This window comes from Microtus oregoni, unplaced genomic scaffold (assembly GCF_018167655.1).
Source record: "Microtus oregoni isolate MIOR12 unplaced genomic scaffold, Mior012 000009F_ref0000495, whole genome shotgun sequence".
Taxonomy (NCBI): domain Eukaryota; kingdom Metazoa; phylum Chordata; class Mammalia; order Rodentia; family Cricetidae; genus Microtus; species Microtus oregoni.
This window is the reverse complement of record NW_024543068.1, coordinates 12,637,896-12,660,831: the sequence shown is the minus strand read 5'-3', so window position 1 is coordinate 12,660,831 and position 22,936 is coordinate 12,637,896. Positions and strand designations below refer to the sequence as shown.

Sequence of the window (22,936 nt, the reverse complement as noted above, 5' to 3'; positions counted from 1 at the left end):
GGGCAGAGGAGGCCCAAGGCCCTCGGAGAAAGGGGGGAGACATTCTAGGTTCCTGGGGCCTAGGCGTGGGTATATGTGACAGGGTGGAAGGGCCCATCACTGTCTGGATTTCTATATAATCTGTAAAAGTGAAATCCCCACAGAGACTGTCTGGTTGAGCACAGACCCAGCTGCTGGGCGGAGGGGCTGAGTGGCTCCTTGAGGTACTTCTGGAAATATTGCCTGGCCTTGCTGAGGTGTGGGGACGGAGCGCTTCCCCCTAGCCCTCCACCTTGGCACCAGTACTCACCTGGTCTGGGTGGGCATGGAGTACATGAGGTCACCCCCCAGAAGGTCCCCACACTGCCACAGCAGTCCTCCTGAGAAGTCAGCTCCACCAGGGGGTTAGCACACTGGAAGAGAGACCATAGGCACCTCCTGTGACAGCTGCCGTCGGTGAGCCAAGGGTCCTAGCCTCAGCTCACAGAAAGCCAGTATTTTTTGAGTCCAAACTCTAGGTGGCCTTAGACGGGTACCAGTGACAGCTCCTCTACAAGGGACTCCTGTGGCCCCCTTCCGTGGTGGCTCAGGGGGGAGACCCCGCCTCTCCACATTCAGCACGCCCCCCCCCCCCCCCCCCCCCCGTTTAGACAGAGACTCGGTAGCTTAGGCTGGCCTTGAATTCACTATGGAGCCCAGGATTACCTTAAGCTTTTGATCCTTCTGCCTCTGACTCCTAAGTGCTGGGATTACAGGCCTGCACCACCAGGCCTGGTTTATGTGCTGCAAGGGATCAAACTGTGGGCCTTCCGCATATGAGACCAGCACTCTACTGACTGAACTGCATCCCCAACCCACTCAGGTACTTTTGTGTTGTGCCTTCACCCACATGGGAAATGGAATGAAGAAGAAAGAGAAAACTATAGACTGGGGAGCCATAGCCGTCCTGGACACCTGAAGAGCTGAGATGGAAGCTTTGTCCTCACCTGTCCGTTCACAGTGCTCAGGTAACACCGGCCTAGAAGTCCTTGATGTCTGGACAGCACTGGGGGCGGTGGCCGAGGGGCCTCTCCAGCCTGAGCAGGTATGCTGTTGCTGGCCCAGTGGCTGTGGCTTGGGCTGGCAGGGGACCGATGAGAGGCTCTGGTCTCCACACTGTTCTCGCTCAGCACAGGATCCACCTCACCCCGGACCCGTGCCACCTGGTGGATCTGCACAGAGGCCTCGGGCGGGTGTTGAATATGCACCTTCACCAACGAGGGGTTCACAGAGGCTAGGCAGAAGGGCTGGGGTCAGAGCCAAGACGCAGGACACTACCTCATTTTTCTGCCCTAGGTCACACTCCAGACTGTGTGAGTCTCCAAAAGCCCCCTTCCTTTTTTTTTTTTTGTCTGTCTTGTGGAACAGGAACAATGCCCCGCCCCAGATGGGAGGAAGTGGTAACTCCTCCGTGGAAGGCTCTGCAGTGATGCAGTGAAAGCTACACAGTTCTTTCTGATACCTCCTCTGTGGCTGTGTGCAGCCCTGAGTACCATCGGACCACAGACAAGCCACGGTCAGTGAATTCCTGGGGGTCATCCCAACACACAGCCTTTATAGGCACTCTGGGGTCAGGCCCTTCCCAACTCCTAGAGAATCCTGTATGTTTGTACCTTGAATTTGTCATGTATTAACTGAAGGCAGGGAAATGAAATACACGTAGAATTCTACCCCAACCCCTTCCCCCTCTATTGCCCAGGCTGGTTATAAGCTGTGCTGACTTCCCCAGCGCAGGGCACACACTCGGAGTGTGGAACCGCGATGGAAAGCAGGCGTGTAGGGGATGCCGTGGAGCCTGGTACCCACCCAGCGTAGCGACGGTGACAGCACACGCTCTACCTGGTGCGCCTCCCAGGCTGGCTGCCCCCACACTGCTGGCACTCACCGAGTTGGTTGGAGAGGGGCAGCATGAAGGTGGATTGCTTCAAGGGCCCTTCCAGCAGGGCTCTGTGGTGGGAGCCTCTCCCTGGACGCTCCCTGTCAGGCTGTGGGGCAGGCAGATGGCAGAACTTCCCCGTGGAGTTGGCTGGACACCAGCACTCGTCCCGGCCAATGCAGCGTCCTCCATTCAGGCAGGGGATCTGGCAGAAATCTGCAACAACACTCTAGGTGATTGACAGCTGACCTTCAGTTGGTGACAAGTAAGCAGGGAGGTGGGGGTTTGGAAGGTATAGAACCCCTTGAAATGGGGGGCCTTTCCTTGAAGCCCTGGAGTAAAAATAAACAACTAATAACTAGCCTTTTAGAGAAGCCTCCTTGTGTCTCTCCTGCCCGTTAAAGTAACCTAGAGCAAGGCAGGGGCTTGGTTCTTCCCTATCAAAGCAACTTGGACTCAGAGAGGTTGTGTGACTTGCCTGGCGTCACACAGCCAGGCTGGGACAGAGCTGGGATAACATTCACTCACTGCCGTGATAGATAACAACCAACAGAGCTACAGGACAAGAGGTTCCACACCAAGGAGTCCCCAAGAGGCAGCCCCGCCCCCACCACCCCCACCACGCCTAGACCATCTGTGGGAAGGGGACTCACAGATACGGAAGCCAGACTTGGGGTCATGCCCGTGGCCACCCTGGCTGTACAGGGTGGTGGTGTCGCCCTTCTCGCAGCTGTTGGCACAGCGCCCGCGGGCACAGGTCTGCTTGCAGATGGTGGGAGTGAAGACCACCTTGATCTTCTTGATCTTCTCGGTGAGGTTCAGCCCTGCAGAGAGAGGGCTTGAGTCCTGGATGGACCCAGAGCATACGCCTGATCTCCAAGCCTGGTGCAAAAGGCCCTTCGAGTGAGAGCGTATCCTACAGCACCTGCTGAGACCCGGACAACAGGCCTGCAGACACGGTAGGGCGAGGGTGTCAAGAAGTGCCCAGAGATGCCCCCGTAAGCTCGTGCCGTGTGCACACTGATATGTACTGCAACAAGAGGAGCCACTCAAAGCTGCAGGGCAGTTCTCACACGTCTACCGGATATTCATTTCACTGTTGGACCGAGGTAGAGCGATATCCAGGCACCCTCATTACACAGTCAAAAAGTGCAGACCCAAGCCTTGAGCACAAGGACAGGGAGGGCAACATAGCTCCGACGGACAGAGAAGGGGTTCCCTAGGGGAAATAGAGGCAGAGAAGGCCTGAGGCATGGCTAGAATCAGGTTTGGGAGATTCGGTTACAAGCTTCATTAGCAGGGGTGAGGATGCCAGCAAAACATCATGGAGGAAGTGAGGGCTGCAGACGATGGCGGTGTGTGTGGTGGGGGTTTCCTGGAAGAAGCAGCAGCTGGCTGCGCTGGTCCAGGACTGGCGTTTGCAGAAAGGATAATGTGGAAATGCATGAGTCAGGGAATTGAGGCCCCCAGCCGGATGTGGAGGAAGCAAAGGCAGGCAGAGATGACAGAGCAGGAGACGACAGACTGCCGTCAAAGTCCTAGGGTTCAGATGGATCAGTCTGACACTCTGGAACTTGGCACAAAGCAAGTGCACCAACACTGCTTGTTGGTCAGCTGAAAAAAGCGAAGGACAAAGTGACAGCGCTGTCCTTTGAGGGTGAGCAGCGGTGGGGGAAGAATGGGTCAGATTTAGATGCTCTGTTCTCCTAGGTCCAGACACAGGGCGACCTTACCCCAGGAGGGTGAGAGGCGGTTCACGTGGGATCCCGGTTGGATGCCATCTCTCAGCTCCAGTCCTGGTCCCAAAGGCAAGGCGTTGGAAGTCAGCTGGCCGTTGGCACCGGTGGCTGGATAACGCCGGACAGTCCTGGACAGCCCTGTGTGCTGCTGCAAGGGCCGGGTCTGGCTGAGGCCATTCAGGGTCCTGTGGAGATGACCATGGCCTGGGGGTTTGCATTCCAGGAGCAGCATGTCTCGACCCTCCATCATCCGACCGCCCTCATTACACGAGAAGAATGCTCTCCATTGAGGTGCTTTCCCCCCACGCATACACGGCTGACTCCTGGATGTATAAGTGCCCAGATAAAAATCTAAGGGTGGCCAGGCTTTTAAGGAGGAGGACCTACCCCTATTGGAATATTTAGGAAACCCAGCCTCTCTGGGCCTCGGGACCTTTGGCTACAACATGAAGCATCAGACTGTCCTGTGGCTCTGGCATTCTGGGAGTCTTTGGCCACTCAAGGGTCAGCCCAGCACTGAAACCATGGTGTGTGCCAAAACCCTGCTATTTTTATCCACAGTGCAGAAGATAAATCCCAGGAACATGCGCATGCTAGGCAAGCACTCTATCACTGTTACATGTCTAGTCCTATTTAAAAAGTTTTTCTTTGAAGCTTGTCCAGGGCCAGCCTCAAGTTCACTGTCCTCTTGCTTCCCCAGTGCTGGGATGACAGGTGCCTCCCCACACCCGGCCCGGCCACTTTCCTCGATAACCATCTATGTAAATTACCAATGGAATTGGTGAACATCAAATACACATGCTTAGGTCATTCAGGGGCAGAGCCTAGGATAATCTCCCAATTAATTAATTAATTAATATAAAAACAATGGAACAACCATATTCAAAGAGAAAAGTATTCATCATCTTCCATTCTAACACAGCAGATACTTTTTCCTATTTTTCCAACCTTTGCTCACATATATGATTTTATAAGATTATAGTCAGCCGTAGATACAATATTTTTACTTACCATTATGCCCTATTTTATAAAATCACACATTTCCCCCTTATTTATCATTTCCCCTGGCCTGTGGTGGTTGATCTGAATCACAGCTTGAGAGACATACTCCTATGGCATTTTCAGATGGCTGGTTTTCACTGTGGAAAATCTCCCACGTGTGATATATTTTTTCCTGTTAAAATAGTCCTCTAGGACCGGGAGATGGCTCTGTGGGCAAAGGCACCTGCCACCAGGCCTGACCACCTAACTTTGATCCCTGAAACACACGTGGTGGGAGAACAGACCGCTGCAAGTTGTCCTCTGGTCTCCACGTGCACACCATGCCCCCACACAAGCAAATAAATAAATTGTGTGCAGGTGTGCGAATGTGTGCGGCGGTCGGAGTTTGACACTGGGCGGCTTCCTCAGTTACTTTACACCTCGCTCTTCTGATGGGTTCTCTCACTGAACCCTGAGCTCACCAGCCGGGCTAGCGTGGGTCCAGGGAGCCCAGTGTACCAGGCCGAGCAAACACACACGTGTAGATGGGAATGACGATGATGAGCAGGACCGGGAGCTCCGTCTCCGCCTCCCTAAGGCTGGAACTGCAGGTGTGTGAGCCCATACCTGGCCTTGTTCCCATGCGATGCTTGGGATTGAACTCAGCTTCTCTCTCTTGTGTTAGTAAGCCCTTCAGCCACTGAACCATTTCCCCAGCCCTTGAAGTTTTTAATAACAACTTCTATTTAGCCATTGTAATTTATGTGTTTGAAAAGCTTTGAATAATAAACATTTCGAGAACAGTCATGACGTTAGGATTGACTCAGTTCCTCAGGCTACCAAGACTACCAAAGATTACAAACATCTTCAGCTTTAATATATTTCGGTGCCTTACATCAAAGCATGTAAGTCTCACAGTGTATACATGTATCAAACCTTACATAGAACCCCACTAATATACGTAATTTTATGAGTTTTATGTATCAGCTAAGATTTAAAAGTGGGTTTAAAACGTAATAAAGCCCATAAGTGTACCACACAGAGCACACACTCGCTAGCATAGCCTATAACAGTAATTATTGTTGTCCTCATCGTCATTATTGAGAGTTTGTTGTGTAGCTCAGGCTAGCCTCATAATTATATTTTTCCCTTTGAGAACTGGAATTACAGGCATGCACTGCGTATTACTCCCAGCTTTATTGTTAAATTTTGTAATACATTAATTGAATAAGCATAATAATGGCACTTCGATGTTGCTTTTCTCTCCTTTTAAAATTTTAATTAAAGAAATTATTCTTGTGTCAGGTGGTGGTGGCACACGCCTTTAATTCCATCACTCCGGAGGCAGAGGCAGGTAGATCTCTGTGAGCTCAAGGCCAGCCTGGTCTACAGAGTGAATCCCTACCTCGAAAACCAACAACAAAACATTGTTTTTGTGGGTATAGGTGTGTGGCTCTGTATGGGTGTATCCAGGTGAGTACAGCTGCCTGCTGAGACCAGAGCCATCATATCCCCTGGGGCTGAAGTTACAGGTGACTGGCAGCTGTGGTGCTGGGAACTGAACTTGTGCCCTCTGTAAACACAGTCTGTGCTCTTAACAGCTGAGCCATTTCTCCAGCCCTCCCTTCTTAAAAAAAAGAAAAAAGATACTTCTGACGTTGAAATGTTGCTCATGGATGTATTTGTTGCTTGTTCTTTGACAACCGTCTGAATTGTTTGTCTCATAAACTTGAGCAGCTCTTCTGCATGTTTGTTATTGGACGGCCTCTATTGTAAATACTCTAGCATTTTGACAGTGGCATGAGCCACTGTATACACAACATCTGGACCATGGTGGGTGTGAGGCCATGTGAACAGGGAAGCTGAGAGGGGCTAAAGACTCACCCAACATGATATAATCGCTAAACCAAGACACTGGGATTCCAGATGGGCCACCCTGACTCCAGAGCCTGTGTTCTGTGTCAGCTCAGACGCCAGTGGAAGCCAGTCTGGTCTTAGGGCTCTCTGCACCTGTCAGATCCTACCCCCTTTCTTCCTGCTGGATTCTGTGTCCTAACAGGATACAGTCTGGGGTCCTTGCCCCCTCCTACTCCAGAGTGGTTGCTTCCACATGCTCAAGCCATGGGCACTCTGCCAACAGAAGCTAGACTTGGACAGTAACAGAACTGGTTACCTCATCTACCCCAGGCCTCATGGCACAGGCTCCTGGGAACCTCACTGCTGCTCCCTCTAGAAACCTCCGCAGCAAATCCTCTTCCTGTTTCCAGAGATTGGGGGTTGGAGTAGGTGAGGCCCTGTTCACCATGCAGAAGTTCTAAGAGTGAAAATGGTACGGAATTGAGACCTAAACCTCAGGCCCACTCCTCTCAGGAGAAGATCAGCACCACCTGCTACATCAAAAACAAAGTCCTTCCAGTGCTTCCGAGAGACTGTCCAAGAGATCTCCATCAAAGATCTTCAGGGCCATCTGAATTACTTCTCAGAGAAGAACACCGGGCAAGCAAGCCTGACTCCCCTAGTCATAGAGAGAACCTGGATGCTCAGAGGAGAGAGGAAGGGATTTGGAACAGAAGGACAAATATGGCCTCCCACGGCAGGGTAACCTTAGCACATTGCTTAGCTCCTCTGAACCCATCGTCCTCAGCAGCAGCAGGGTTAGAATATCTACTTCACCAAGCTGTGGAGAGGGCTGAGAGACTAGGAAGGCCATGCAATTGCTTTACTAAGCCAAGTGAGCACTCATAAGAGGGAAAGCATGGCGGGATTTTCAAAGCGTGTGAACCAGGGTGCAGGAGCATTCTGCCCAACAACCAACAAGCCCAGAAACACAAAGACCAGTGACTGAGGATGAGTTCTCTGAAACCGTGAGCCAAAATAAATAATTCCTCCTATGTGTTGCCTCTGTCAGGTCTTAGGGCTCTCTGCACCTGTCAGATCCTACCCGCTTTCTTCCTGCTGGATTCTGTGTCCTAACAGGATACAGTCTGGGGTATCCTGTCAGGTATTTTGAACAACAACAAAATCAACCAGCATGGATGGATATGATGCTAATACATGCAGGAATGCATACTGATCATCACCACCATAACTTCATAAGGAAAAGACTTTCAGTTCTAAACATCAATATTTGCATAGGCTTAACTTTATGAAAATCTCACTACTAATACTTTATTTTCTTTATCATTTCACAGACAATGGAAAGTCTGTCACAGGCTGGTACCAGGGGTGCCCCAGGATCTGCCAAGAGAACCTTCTGACTGCTAATGCTGGAAATCTTTCAACAAGCTTAATGAGAAAAGTGTTCCCACATCAGATGGTTGGGACCTGCAGGCATATAATGAGGCCATTCAGTGAAATGTGCAGGGTGTCTTCAGACCCTGCTCCCCATACTAAGGCTCCAGTGATGTAAAAGCGCTCCACCTTTCTGCTTAGGAGACAGACAAATGAAAAACGATCCCGCCACAGCATGTTTTAATCTACAGACTAGCCAAACTCCCAAAGTTTAATAACATGCGTGTTGTTGAGACAGAAACAGACACTCTCAGCTGTTGCTGGCAGGACCTGAGCTGAGAGAGCTCTCAGAGAGCGGCCTGATGGTGCCGGCTCTTTTGGCACAGTGCGGGAAGACTTTGAGTCCTATGGTCCACCTCTGAGGCTGGGGTGCGGATGAACCTGCTTCGCCGTGCTGCTGTCTTCCTGCCCCTATGGAGGCTGCTGCTTCCCCTGAACTGTAAGGGTGGTGGCCAATCACTTAATTGTGATTTCCCAATCCCGTTTTTGGCCAATGGGAACTACCTGAGAGGGTCTCCTCATTGTGAGTACACAGCTGATGACTGTGTCCAATAGGAGACCACAGCCCCTTTCTCTCAAAGTAGAACAATTTTGAACACTCCATCCTCAAACACAGCTTGATTTCCTGGGGACTCCTGTCCCTGCTTGACTGTCTCTACTGTCCTACCCTGCTTCCCTCTCTCCTTGGACCACTTCTTCACTCTAAAGGACCAGTCCAAATACATGTGTTCATGTCTAGAATGACGCAAACATACGCTTTCCAGAGCAGCATTGTTTTGAATTAGCAATAAATATGTTTTTACGGAACAGAAGCAACTGAGTGGCCTCCAGTAGAGGAGCGGTTAAAGCAGAGATGGCCGCAGCACGGAGCCAGGTATCTTAACAGCTCTTTCGTATCAGGAAGGAACACTCTCCAAGACATATTGAAATGTGGCAACAAAACAGCCCAAATCCAATCTCCCGGCTGTTTTGTACAGGCTGTGACCTAACAATGATCTTTACATTTTTAAACAGCTGGAAAAACAGTTAAAAGACTGTTTCTTGACATGAGAAAGTGATATAAAATTCAAATGTAAGTTTCCATAAATAAAGCGTCCCTGGAGCACTGCCATTCACTGTCTACGGCTGCTCTTGCTCCTCAGCAGCCCGACTGGGTAGCTGCAGAAGCCATATGTCACAGGAAGCTGAAAATATTTACCATGTGGCCTTTTATGGAAAAAGTTTGCTGACTTCTGGTATAAGGGGCACGTAAAGTTGTAAAAAAAAAAAAAACCACTGAAAATATGGATGCATGTTGTGCATATACATAAAGTAATCTTAGAAGGAAACCTGGGAAATTAATAATGGTGGCTGCTTATGTGGGAGGAGCAGGAAGTGGGAACTCAAGTACCTGGTATGAAGGCTTTTTGTTTTGTTTTATTTTAATTTATGGGTTTTGTTTTTTGTTTTTTTTTTTTGGTTTTTTTTTTTTTTTTTGGATTTTCGAGACAGGGTTTCTCCATAGCTTTTGGTTCCTGTCCTGGAACTAGCTCTTGTAGACCAGGCTGGCCTCGAACTCACAGAGATCCGCCTGCCTCTGCCTCCCGAGTGCTGGGATTAAAGGCGTGCGCCACCACCACCCGGCTAATTTATGTTATGTGCATTGGTGTGAGGGTGTCAAATCCTCTGGAACTAGGGTTACAGACAGTTGTGAGCTGCCGTATGGGTGCTGGGAATGAACGTGGGTTCTCTGGAAGAGGAGCCAGTGATCTTAACCCCTGAGCCATCCCTCCAGCCCCCTGATGTGAAGGTTCTCTGTACCAGTGATATCCGTCATACGCACCCTCTCATGTGGGCCTCTCTGTAACCTGGTCCCCAGTATATACACACAGTCCCTACAAACCAACAAGACAACAAAACAAACCGGGATGTACGAAAGGTTCGCGACTGTGGAAGGTTGCAGAATTCATGATGCATAGAAGCCAGGTTACTAAACCAGGTTCACTTCATCCTGAATCCCCTCTCCTTTGCTGATTATTTCCATTTTACAGATGAGGACACTGAGGCTTTCACAGAGAACAGGCTTGAATCCATATTTTGGGGGCCTATAACACCCCCCTTTAGGCATTCAGGAAGCACTTACAGGGCTGGAGAGATGGCTCAGTGGTCAAAAATGCATGCTGGCTCTCTTTCAGAGGACTTGAGCTCTGTCCTAACATTTATACCAGGTGACTCATGACCACATGTAACTCCAGCTCCAGGGAATCCCACACAGTCGTCTGGTCTCCTCAGGCACCTGCTTATGTGTGTGTGTGTGCGTGCGCGGGCGCGCATGTACCAAAATCAAGTAAATCTTTTTTTTTTGTTTTTGTTTGTTTGTGTTTTTGAGACAGGGTTTCCTCTGTAGCTTTGGAGCCTGTCCTGGAAACTAACTCTTGCAGACCAATCTGGCCTCAAACTCACGATGGAGATCTGCCTGCCTCTGCTTCCTGAGTGCTGCAATTAAAGGCGTGTGCCACCACCCGGCTTTTTTTAAACATTTATACCTGCCTATCATGGGTCCCAAGGATGACAAACACTTTCTTTCCTCTGGGATCCACTGACTGGCACTCAGCAAAGGAGAGAAGAGCCGAGATTAGTCTCAAGGCTCTAATGGTAGTGGTAGAGAGGGGAGGGCTAGAGGCCAGATAGAAGGCTTTGGCTGTGGTCTGGGCTGCGAGTGGCCAAGGATGGGACCAAGAAGAAGGTATGGGTTCTAGAGCTATTTCAGAAGTAGAGATGGAGAAAATCCCTAACAGAAGCTTGCATGTGGGCATCTGGGATGGGAACGTGCTCTGTTTTTGGAAGCAGAGACTTGCGTGTCTAGGCTGACCTTGAACTTGTTATGTTGCTGAGGATGATCTTGAACTTCTGACTCTCCAGTCTCCAGTTCTCAAATGCTGGGGTTGCAGATTAGGAGCCCAGGTTGCAACCCAAGAGAAATGGGTAGCAGGGCTCTGCTTTTGCAGCGTGAAGTGTGGTTAATGCCTCAAGTTGGCAGAAACCCAAGAGGCCAGTCAGTGCTGCAGCCACAGTGGGGGGGGGGGGGGAGGATGGGAGGGGAGCTGATCTCTCAGGGACCCCTGCTGAGCTCAGGCCCAACTCTGCAAACACCTTCTGACTGAAGGGGGAAAATCTGCTAATGAGCTACATGGCCTCAGTTTTAAGTTGCATTCCATAAATCCTCCAGCCTCCGGCGCCTGCTGCCACTTGTCCGCTAGTGCACGGTTGAACAAATGAACAAGCAATAAATTAATATCAACGGAAAAATGTGGCAACAGATCGTCACGCTTCACTCATTAGTCCAGTTCACTCTTTCCATGGGCATGTGTGTGTGTGTGCCTAAAGCTGGGTGGATTCGGGATTTTTGGTTTTTTTTGTTTTGTTTTGTTTTGTTTTTTTTGGTGTGTGGGCTTTTTCTTTTTCATAGACACACAGGCGATCGTCTTAGCTTCTGCTAATAAAACTGCTTCTAGCTAATTACCATCGTGGGATTAACTGCCCTGGTAGCTCGTGGTATTCCTTGAGACTCCCACATGCTCTGACACCTAAACATGTTGAGAAACGTAAAAGTGAGGGGGGAATACAGAAAGGCATGGGGGGGGGGCAGGGAACATGGCCTAGCTTAGAGGAAAATCAGAAGAGGCTACGCCGCTGGTGATGCCAGAGGAGGGCGTCAAGAGAAAGCGACAGAGAGGAGATGGTCAAAATATTCTGCTTCCTGACTGCAGGCACAGTTCCTTGTAGGTCAGCATCCCTAGATCCTCCCCACTGGCTCCTGCTTCCAGAGGACCTGGAACCTCAAAAGGCCCAAAGGGCAAGTCTGGCAGATTGTTATCCAGTCCCCTACTGGATGGCCAGGCAGTCCTCACACCCGCACCAGGATCAGATGGCCCCTTGCCATGCCTCCAAGGACTTATGATAGACACTCAGGGGCTGTTTTCTCAGTGGGCAGCTCTTAGGTGGGGACCAACACCTGTTGCTGCATGGCAACAGCTACACTGGCGCTGTCATCGCTATCGCCGATCCTGAAGGACTGAGAGGCCCTCCTCCAGATGTGTCTTCCTGGCTGCACGGTGTGCCCATTCACCCAAGCCTTCAGCCCCTCTGGACAACCCGACTCAGCCCAACTTGGCTGCCTGTGAGTCACACTCCCTGCTCTGAGGCTCTGGGTCCCTAGTTTTTTCCATGGTCACACCCGGGTCTGAGAGGACGACAGGTCTGGCTCACAGACCCCATGGGATGCCCCTGCCAAGACTTGGGTTAGAGGTGCACCAAGCGGGGCAGTCTTTCCTAGCCAGAACCACTCCTGCTTGGCTTCCCCGGCAGTCAGCAGAGAACACATTTCCAGAAAGGTCCATCAGTGCCAAAGGGAGGTAGCAGTTCTGTGTGTCCTGGGGAATGCTGGGGGAAGGGGACACCCAGCTCCTCATTGAGGCCATATCCCTACCCCAAGGACAACCCCAAAGCAGGTGCTGCCTTGGTTTCAGAGGAGGCTCCAGAGATGCGGAAGATCCTTGTCCCTCTCCTCCGCTAACTGCAGGGCATTTTTTAAAGCCAGCAGTCTATCTTGTAGGCCAGGCCCTCAGCATGTTGATCACCTTTACTCTCTTCTGCTGCCTGGAAACCAGGCTTACCCTCGGGGTGCCTCAGCACAGAGGTAGCAAGAAAAGGTAGCTGGAGGGGGCTGTCCCAGTACCCAGGAAAAGCCCTTCACTTTCTACCCAGCATGCCCAGGTGGCAAACTTTCCAGGCAATGGGCATTCCATTCTCCTCCAAGAGCTTTCAGCCAGTCTCCTTCTGGGCCCAGTAGGACCATCCTGGAACTGAGCCAGAGACACTGACTCTCCAGAAGAGAAGGGACTGAGTCTTACCCTCTATATCGTACAGAGACTCAGAACATTACTGGGAACCCAGTTGTTGCCTCAAATATTGATTACATTGTACTTTAAACTTCTTCATGATTTCCCTAGCTCTCTCTCTCTGTTGGAGTCATGTACCCATCCCTGGAAAGGCCTTGTTTCCAAGACTGGGCCAGTGTCATCTGGAAGACTTCTCAGCTCATAGGGAATCTTGATTTCATGAATTCGTAGTTCATCCTGGCTAAGGTGTGCTTTCGATGCCCTTGGAAGGTGTGCAATCCCACTGGGCATTATGGGAAGGGCACCTTGCCCTCTGAGACAGGGAGGCAGCAGACCTAGTAAACCCACAGCCACAACTGAAGTTGCCTCACTACCGTGGACTAATCCTCTTGTCCACTGTGAAGATTTGTCACTCAAATTGGTTTAATAAAACACTGACTAGTAGCAAGGCTGGATGTATAGGTGTGACCAAACTAAGGATGATGGGAAGGAGAAGGGTAGAGTCAGGAGTTTTCAGGTGGACACAGAGGGAGAAGGAGAGGAATGTGCCATGTTATTAAAGGTACTGTCACGTGGCAGAGCATAAATAAGGAATATGGGTTAACTTAAAATGTAAGAGCTAGTTAGTAATGAGCCTGAGCTATTGGCCAAGCATTTACAATTAATATAAGCCTTTGAGTGATTATTTGTTACTAAGTGGTCAGGACAAAAAAGCTCTACCTCTGTTTACACCCTACTTCCTTCAGGAGGCTGCAGCACAGTACCAAGGTAGGATGACCAGAATACAGGCTAGACTTTAGCCCTGTTTATCCTGTTACATTTGGTGCAGTGACCAACACAAACGTCCACACCCAGTGGCCCAGGAACTAGGTCCTGCATGTGAGCATATCAGAAGAACCCAAGAGAAGAAAAGCAGGATGTTACAGGGGTCAGGAAAGTCATGGCCAAGTAAGTTATCCAACCCAAGCACTCCAGGCCTCCTAAGCAGGTGTGGTCCTGAGGCTGGAGTTTTCTAGAGATGTGGAATGTGAGCTGGAATAGGGAGTGGGAAGGGCAGAGAAAACACTGACCACAAACGGACAGATGCAGAATGTGCAGGTGGTGATGCCCAGTGGGGAACAAGGACTACCCGGTCAAGGGGAAACAGGATGGATCATGCAAATAGCTAACTGGAAAGCTGTCCTCTCCTAGAAAAAAACTGGCCTCCTTCTGGGCTCTGCCAGGCTGTGCTGAGCATTTCCCATCCGTTCATTTAATAATCATTAAAGTTAGGACACAGATCTTCTGCCTAGTTCACAGATACAGCATGAGAAGCTAGGCCAGTTGTCTAAGGTTGCACAGCCAATGAGAAACAGAGACAGGTAAACTCTGTGTGACTCTACTCCGCATCTGAGCTAAAGAAGGCCTGGTTTGGACCTCATCTTATAGAACTCAGCATTAAAGAGAAACCTTGAAGAGGTGTTGTGCCACCACCCCCGACCCTCAACACCCACCCCCCTCAAAACTAATAGGAAGATCAGGATGCTCCCTTCCTTCTCTTTCCCACTGTCTACTCTTCCAGATTGCTGGGGCTCTTAGGAGAAAGGCATGAGGTCAAGCCATCCCAGCATTCCTTATTCCTGCAAAGAAAGAAAGGGGCGGGGGGGAGGGGAGAGAGAGAGAGAGAGAGAGAGAGAGAGAGAGAAAAGAAGGAAGGAATGAGGGAAGGAAGGAAGAAGGAAGGAAAGAAAGATGGGAGGAAAGACAGGAGGATGAAGGGAAGGGCAGAAGGCAGACAGGCAATTAGGCTGTGCCTGGACAAAACCCTGCCAGTGTCTGCTCAAAGCCATCCCCTATCAAACATCTCCTCCAACTGGCCTGAAAATTCACTTGGGACACACAGAATGCATGGCAGAGGGGTGAATAGAGACTGAACCCTCACGCCAGGGCTTATTTAGTTTGGACTCTCTTTTGGGAGATGAGGCTGTGAAAGCTAATTACACAGCAACTCTCTCTTAAGATGGGTTGATGTAGGGTAGACTCGTGGGAATGCTGAACTCAATGGCCAAAGGTCAAAGCTCTGTGAGCTAGCAAGAGACTGTCTCAAAACACAAGGAGGATAGCTCCTAGATGCGGCACTCAAGGTTGCCCTCCGGCTTCCACAAACCCAAGCACATATGTGTACACATACCCCTAGACACACACATACACAAAAATATAACAGGGGAAAGCCATAGGTGCCACTGAGTGAACCGTGAACACTCTTGGTTTAATGAGAATAAAAAGGTCTTTGCTGAAGTTGCTAGGATCTACAAGGCATCTATCCACTGGATTACAAAGAGGGAGAAAATATTAGCCCCATTTTTGCCATCACCTCTCAGACTGCAAAGGGCATAGCCATCTTTCTCCAAGGAAGGAGCCCTGGAAGGGCGCCGTCTCACTGGCGACTTGGATCCAGATTCCGACAAGTAGCTCTGATGTAACCCAGCACACATGGGTGGACAAGCGAGGCCGTGGTCAGAGCTGAGGCGCCAGAAGGAAAGCGCTGTGTGGGCAATCGGCTGGGAGCGCTAGAGGTTTTGATTTATAATCTTTGTTTTGCAAGACTCGGGGATTTTTCCCTTCAAGAAGCACTCAGCTTCCTTGAATTTTAGACCTTCCACAAATATTGTTTTAGGAGAAATGAGAAGAAAAGCCGGCCCCAAATGCCTGCCGTGGCTACTCACTTCCACCATGAATCAGAAGCCCAAAACCACAGCTCTGGGGCTCACAGGGGAACTAGGCGTTTTCACAGTTCGTTACTGGGAAGCATTTAGCAACCGTCAGTGTCATCTGCAGACAGACAGGTGGACACGCAGACACAGACCTCCCTCTGGGTCTGGAAGGCAGGGAGACACAGACCTCCCTCTGGGTCTGGAAGGCAGGGAGACACAGACATCCCTCTGGGTCTGGAAGGCAGGGAGACACAGACATCCCTCTGGGTCTGGAAGGCAGGGAGACACAGACATCCCTCTGGGTCTGGAAGGCAGGGAGTCCTGGGTTTGCATACCTCCCATTCTCTCCTTCTAACCCATTTCTAGAAAATTGCCTGGCTCAACTTAGATCTCTCCTTCTCTCCCTTAGCCCCCCTAAGGGAGTGTGTGAGTGTGCGTGCGCGCTGACCCCATGAATGCCACACATAGAGACGAGTATATATTTTAAAATTTCTTCTCTCTCTCTCTCTCTCTCTCTCGGTTATCCTAACACTACTGGACTTTGCCGAAGCAGTTTTCACCTGGGAAGCACTCATTGGCTTTTCTGGCAGTGCCCAGTGAACTAACTGATGGCAGATTTACAGATGGAGTAACTGGAAAAACTACTGGACCCATAAATCAGAAACTTCCTCCACATGCCTGGCAAGGGGTGAAACCTGATATAGCTGTGAAAGCCTTCAGCTCGAAAGGTTCTTGGAGCCTGGGAAACCTCCGCCGGGACGATGGGGGCACCAGCTCCCTGTCGCTCCTTGCCCGGGCCCTGTTCACTAGGGCTTTGGCCACCTTTTCTCTCCTCTTGAATCTTTGATCCTTAACCTCTCTTCCTTCCGAATGAAAATCCTAGAGGCCTAAGTCCACCAAGTACAAGCGTGTTTCGGGTTGACACAGGTTGTCCTCCATGTCCTCACTGCAGAGTGACCATGACAGAAAAGCCTCTCACAGGACACTGTGAGGATGCTCAGGTGCTGGGAGGCCCTTATGCCTGCCTGGGGGCCCCCTGACATCCCTCTCAGGTCACACTAGGCCCCGGGAGGCTTCTTCACCCTGGATATTACCCCAGTGGGGAATTCCAGGAAGAGATCAGAGGGAGGAGGAAAATGAACAGAGGTCCCATCCTTAGCCTCTAGACAAGCAGCCTGATCCTGCAGCTGTGCTGCTTTGGATCCTAGCAACTGCCTCTTGTCTCTTAAAAGATTTGATGTTGCTACCAAGTTCCACGGGCCCTCGTTTTCTCCTCCCCTGCCCGCACCCTGTTAAACAGACCTTTTATTAAATTGTGCCCCCAGAGTCCCTCTGCTTTCCTGCTGGAACTCAGATCCAAACAAGAAACACTCCTCACCGTGGGGTACGGCACCCTGAACTGGGTGACTCAGCACTTTCTCCTAAGCCTGTCATCATTCAACCATAGCCGTGTGCGGTCAAGCGTGCTGTGGGTGGTCAAGCATTAGCAGGAGCCCTATACCCTGAGCCTCCCAGAAGTGAAAAAGGACCCACCACATCCCACAGCTGGTGAGCAGAATCATATGAAACCATGGTCTGTGGGACTTAGGAGCCACACTCTCAACCCCTGTGCCTTCTCGTCCCCAGTTTTGGGTTAGGAGGAACCCATAAAGCACCCCAGCTTCCTCATTAAGACTCCAGCGGAGGTTAGATTAAAACAACAACCATACTCATTCAAAAGACCGACAGTCTAAGTTCTGCATTACCGCAGCCCTAAGGTTCAGCCTTCTCACACCGCCCTAAAGGCATATTGCCAACCTCACTGTAACCACCACACCACGGTTCAACTGAAATAATATCACCCTAACCACAGCACCAGTTCCCCCAATCTCAACCTGAACGATCCACCACCATAGCTGGAAATCTAGACCCACTATTAAAGAGCAAGGAACTCTAGGGACCCCCTCAACTCTGCTCCTAGGAGCTGCCTGCCCTGTCCCCATTTATACTTCAAGGACAATGATTAACAACATCCACTTCCTTACCTAACTCTAAGCTGGAGACTTTCATGCAGGCATCTCAAGGAGGGTCGACAGTAGGGATGCAGAGAATCGTCGCAGTGGCGGCGGCGGTAATTTGTGGCCATCATCACTGACCTGCAGGTTGTGGCCAGTAGGAGACCAATAGCTTAACTCTCAGTGTTTGTAAAGAGCTGGGGCCGGGCCTTGAAGAATCCTTGTAATAGTTTGCAAGTTGACTGTGTGTGAGAGGCTTGATCCCCAGGGTGGTGCTATTTGAAGTTGGTAGGATATTTAGGGAGATGTGGGTGGGGTGAAGGACTAGCGGGAGGTCCTTCAGCCACTGGTGAGGAGGGACATAGCATCAAGGGGGACTTGGGACCCCAGCATCTTCTTCGTCATCTCTTGCTTTCTACCCATGAAATGAGCGTCTTGTTTTACCACACCCTCTCTCTGGCTTGGCCACCAGAGGTCTGAAGCAATGGGTCTGCTCAATCTTGGACTAGAACTTACAAAACTGAGTCAAAAACAAACACTCGGGTATTTTGTTACACGGATGGAATGCTAATGCAGTTCTGTTCTAAAACCAAAGCCATGGCAGCGGCCTGACAGTCCTCGGCTCCGAGAGGCTTTTGGAAAGGAGAAATACTCAGATTTCATCAGAGTTTGGTGGGGGTCTCTTTGGACCAGATGGCCTCATTCAGACTTACAGGTGGGGGAAAGGAAGAGGGGATTTGGGGACTGTCTGATCCCTGACAGTAGCAGATGGATTCTGAAAGACTCCTGGTCCCTGTTCCCCTGAGCAAGCTGAGGCTTGCCTCCGCAACCTAGACAAGTCTGCTTTGAGCCAAGCATAGCAGGAGGAGATTCCCTGGCCCATTTGAGAAGGCCTCCGCCCTCCTTGACACTGCTCCCTGAACCCCTATCCCTAGGGTCAAAGCTGGATTACACGCCCTGGGCTACATCTGGGCTTTACTATGTAGTTCAGGATAATCTGGAACTCTTTCTATAGACCAAGCTGGCCTAAAATTCACAGAGACCCACCTGCCTCTACCTCCCGAGTGCAGTGATCAATGGTGTGCCCCACCTGATAAGCCCAGTCTTTTTATATCCACACAAATGCACCCCAGGGCCAGCCCTGTCTTGACCAGGGCCCGACTCTCTAAGTCTCAGATGTCTCTGTTGGTTGGGCAGATGCTAACATTACAAAGGCCTAGAGATCCTTCCACCTCTCAGGGAACATAGAGAGAAACTCAGTGGTCAAGCCCAGCTGGAGAAGACTAGCTTAAAGGAGCTTTGTGAGGGAAGAGGGAGACAACAGCCCCCCTCTCACCTCTCCTGGGAGGAAGCCAAGACTGAAATCACTCATCAGTTGCATTGGGCCACAGGCTGTGCCACTCTCTGGGTGAGAACAGTGTTTGTGACCACCCGGTCACTCTGGGCTCCACCTTTGGGCAGCAGTGGGGAGTCAAAGGACGCCGGTAAACCTCCAGGTGGCCTCTCCACACTGTACAACTGCCTCTGCTAACAGCAAGGAAGGGGATGGAGGAGGTAAAGGAAGTTCTCAACTGAGATTTAAGAGAGAGAAAAAGAGGGATGGGGTGGGGGAGGGAGGGAGAGATGGAGGGAGGGAGGGAAGGAAAGAGAGAGAGTAAGTACTTGTGCCTGGTTTAGAACTTTTCCACTGATTTGTGTTCTCTCATACAGGTAGTGACAATGTGTAATCATCATACCCCAAGTCAGCTAAAGCTACCCCTAGTGGATCTGTTTGTCATACCTCCCTGTGAGCTGAATCTGAGCCCTTCCTTTGTTCCAGAACAAGTCTACACAAGCGCTCTCTCTCTCTCTCTCTCTCTCTCTCTCTCACACACACACACACACACACACACACACACACACACATTTTTCTGTTCTCAAGTCTTCATGGCAAAAAGAACCTGCCCACTGATGGCTACCATACGAAAACACTAGAGTCAGATACCGTGCAAAACGCCCTACTCAGCTGGTGTCATTTCACCCTCCCCGCGATCCTATCAGATGGAGACTATTAGCTCTGAGAGATTAGGGTGTGTGCCTAATGTTACACAGATGGTGAGTGCAAACCCTGAACAAGGGCCAAGGCTTATCTGAACCCCAGACCCACGCACTAACCTGAAATATGGTCTACAGACCAGCGCCTTGGCTAACATCCCTGGGACCACATCAGAGATGCTTGCTTACTCCAGACTGTGGAATCAAAAGCTGTGTGTTGACAATTTCCCAGAAATCAGCTTCGAGGTTAGACCCTGGTCTAAAGCAGTTTCCCATGGTCCACTTGTCTCTTGGAACCAGCCCCATTTCCCAAAGCCATTGCTCAGTTGTTTCATAGGTGGGCAGGCCCTCTTGCCCAGCTAGGGACAACAAGGTACCTTGGCCTCCATGGGCATCCTGCCTGCTGCTGTGACTTTCCAGGACCCCCTCTCTCATCTACCTTTAAATGTACATCGAAATGGTGCACAGGCCCGAGCCTCTATCTAGTGCTCTTCTGAAAGGGCTTTGGCTATCACACTTCTTGCAGGGTTGCCCCTCCCAGACATCTCACCCTCCTTTCCACTCCTAGATTGTCCTCTGTGTCATGTCTCTCCTTTGTCTGGGCAGGCATGGCCTGTCCAAACTGCTCTCAGGACAGAGGCCAGCAGCTGCTTGGGAAACCTGGCTCGGCTCACAGGAAATGTTTAGCACGACCAGGCATGCGGGCTTTGGCCTCACAAAGCAAAACACAGCTGGGTGGACAGCAGCCTACAGTGGGGCACTTAGACTTGCCCGGATTTCATGCTTGGAGGTCTCAGGGTAGAAAGGGATGGGACTGACCTGGAGGCTGCCAGGTCACCACAGTAGCCTCTGGCCTGAAAGCCCGTGGAAGTCGAGCACAGCCCTACTGTGGGTCAAAGACTTCTCTCAGACATTAGGACAATATCCCTAGGATACAAAACACGCACAACCTAGACTTCTCCCCTTGCAGTCATTCTTCTACAAATGGGCTGAGCACCTGTACCAGGTCAGGCAACGTGTTAGATGTCAGGGACAGTGCGTTCATGGACAAGCAGGAACAAGTGTAGCGAATGGCCTATCTGGAGGAGTGTGAAAGCGCTATAGAGGGAAACATGGCCTCAAGCTGGCATCGGGCATGTGCCTTGGCACAGGCCTGTTTGCTTGGAGCTCACTATATATATATAGTATATATGTATATATGTATGTATGTGTGTATATATGTATGTATGTGTGTATATATATATCATATACTATGTTATATATCTATAACAATTAGGGCAAGGGCTAGGCTTATAGCTAACCCCAGGTCATCTGTGGGTTCACAACCTATAACAATCAGTGCAAGGGCCAGGCCCCGCCCACCAGCTCATAACCAATCCCAGGCCCTTTGTGTTGAGCACCGAGACCCTTGATTCTGCCCTAACATTTGTAGGCAATGGCCGTAGATGACTATTGTGTTGTGATCTTGGAGCTCCCTAAGGCTCAACCTGAGCTCACCTACTCTTTCTCCCTGTTTCTGACGGCCCTTGGAAAGCACAGGTCTGGGCACTCAGACTCCAAACGCCTACCCTGCACCTTGCTACCTCAGAGTAGCCTGCCTGTGCCTCCTACTCTCAGAGTTACTTCATAGCTCCCGCCTGTTCTTCCTCCTCTTCCTGCCACTCTGCAGATCTGTCTCAACCTGGCTGCTAAGGACCTGACCTCAACATTCATCTTCCCTCCCCTTGGTTCTCTTGGCTCAGAGACGGCAAATCTATTTTCCCCTTGGTTCAGCAAGACAAGGTCGGCTGCAGCATTTCAGAAAGAACTCCCTAAGTGGATGTGAATGGAAAAACCAACCCAGAAAGCTCAAAGCAAACAGTATCCTAGAAAGGGACCGGTTTACAAAGTTCAGATTTCTAGTCCCAAGCTAGAGAACAGTCTAGCCAGATGCGGAGTAGGGGAGAGGGCAAGAGGGCAAGAGGGCAGGGAGGCCGCCCATCCACTCCCCTCCTCCTTTTAGTCTACACATTCCCCCACATGTACCTCCCCCTCCAAGGGGAGAAGTTTGGTGGAGTGAGCAGAACGGGGTCTCTTTATTTTAGATGAAGGAATATATCACCATAGAGATATCACTGTGCAGGGCGAGGAGATGGAGGAGATGGAGGAGGTGATGGGGTGAGGATAAAGCGGGGAGGGATTTGGAAAGAACACGTGCACCCAGTGCTGTCCAAGCACGCTAATTCAATCCCACAAACCTATGACATACTTGTTAGCATTGTTGCCTCCTTACTGATGAGCAACTGTCCCACTGGCCCCGACCCCCACCCCCAGAAGGAGACTTACCTGGCTGATAGTAGTGGTGGTGCCAGTGGCTGTATTCTGGTCACAAGGCTTCCTCTGGCCTCGCTGCTCCTGTGAGGGCTGGGTGCCCCCTCCACTGAACGTCTTGGCACCGGCCTGGCATTCTGGGGGTCAAATTCCTCCTCAGGGATGACCTCTTCACAGCGTGCCCCACGGAAGCCAGAGCGGCAGACACAGAGCTGGGGCCTGCTGCAGGAGCCCCGGTTCTGACAGGGAGGCTGGCACACAGCTGAGGAGACAGGAAGAAAGTGATGACAGAAGGGCCAGGTACTGTAAGGTCATGGGCCAGCCACCAATCTTCCATTCTAGGGGCTTCTGCTCCAGGGAAAGGACCTGCTGGGCCCCTTGCAGACATAGGAAGCCTTTAGGAAGCTTCTGGAACCATTTCTAACCCTGCTACCGACAGGTCTCCAAGATGAGTATGGCTTTGAGTTTTGGACAAGAGTTGTGAAGTTGGCTCTCACCACACCACCACAAGGATGCCGTGAAGGGAAAAAGATCATTTGGCACCCTATTTATGCTTAGATAGCCAAATGGCTATCTAATACCTAATACAGACATTTTATTTCTTGTCTTCTGGTAGCTTCAGAACTTAAAAATAAATATTGTTACTGAGTAGATTTTTTTTCTTTTTTATTATTATTACTTTATAAATAATAGGAATAAAAATTTCCACTTCCTCCCCTCCTCCCACTTCCCTCCCGCTCCCCACTCACCCTTTCCCCTCCCCCTCCAGTCCTAAGAGAGGGCAGGTTACCCTGCCCTGTGGGAAATCCAAGGCCCTCCCCCCTCCATCCAGGCTTAGGAAGGTGTGCATCCAAATAGACTAGGATCCCAAAAAGCCAGTACATGCAGTAGAGACAAATCCCAATGCTATTATCATTGGCTTCTCAGTCGGGCCCAACTGTCAGCTACATTCAGAGGGTCCAGTTTGATCCTATGCTCGTTCACTCTCATTCCAGCTGGATTTGGTGAGCTCCCCTTAGTTCAGGTACACTGTCTCAGTGGGTGGATGAACAACCCCTCGTGGTCCTGACTTCCTTGGATATATTCTCCCTCCTTCTGCTCTTCAAGTGGACCTTGGGAG

At 50.5% G+C, this 22,936-nt stretch overlaps 1 protein-coding gene across 1 annotated transcript in view; it reads right to left on the bottom strand.

Annotated features, from left to right (window-relative positions):
- Ltbp2 (latent transforming growth factor beta binding protein 2) overlaps positions 1-22,936 on the bottom strand; it is a 78,660-nt gene that overhangs the window by 40,668 nt on the left and 15,056 nt on the right. Inside the window, exons 4-9 of the mRNA XM_041658643.1 lie at positions 21,832-22,078; positions 3,628-3,818; positions 2,548-2,718; positions 1,904-2,110; positions 966-1,252; positions 290-392 (exon numbers count right to left, since the gene is read on the bottom strand). Of these exons, the coding sequence (XP_041514577.1) occupies positions 290-392; positions 966-1,252; positions 1,904-2,110; positions 2,548-2,718; positions 3,628-3,818; positions 21,832-22,078 (1,206 nt within the window). The remainder of the gene's footprint in view (positions 1-289; positions 393-965; positions 1,253-1,903; positions 2,111-2,547; positions 2,719-3,627; positions 3,819-21,831; positions 22,079-22,936) is intronic.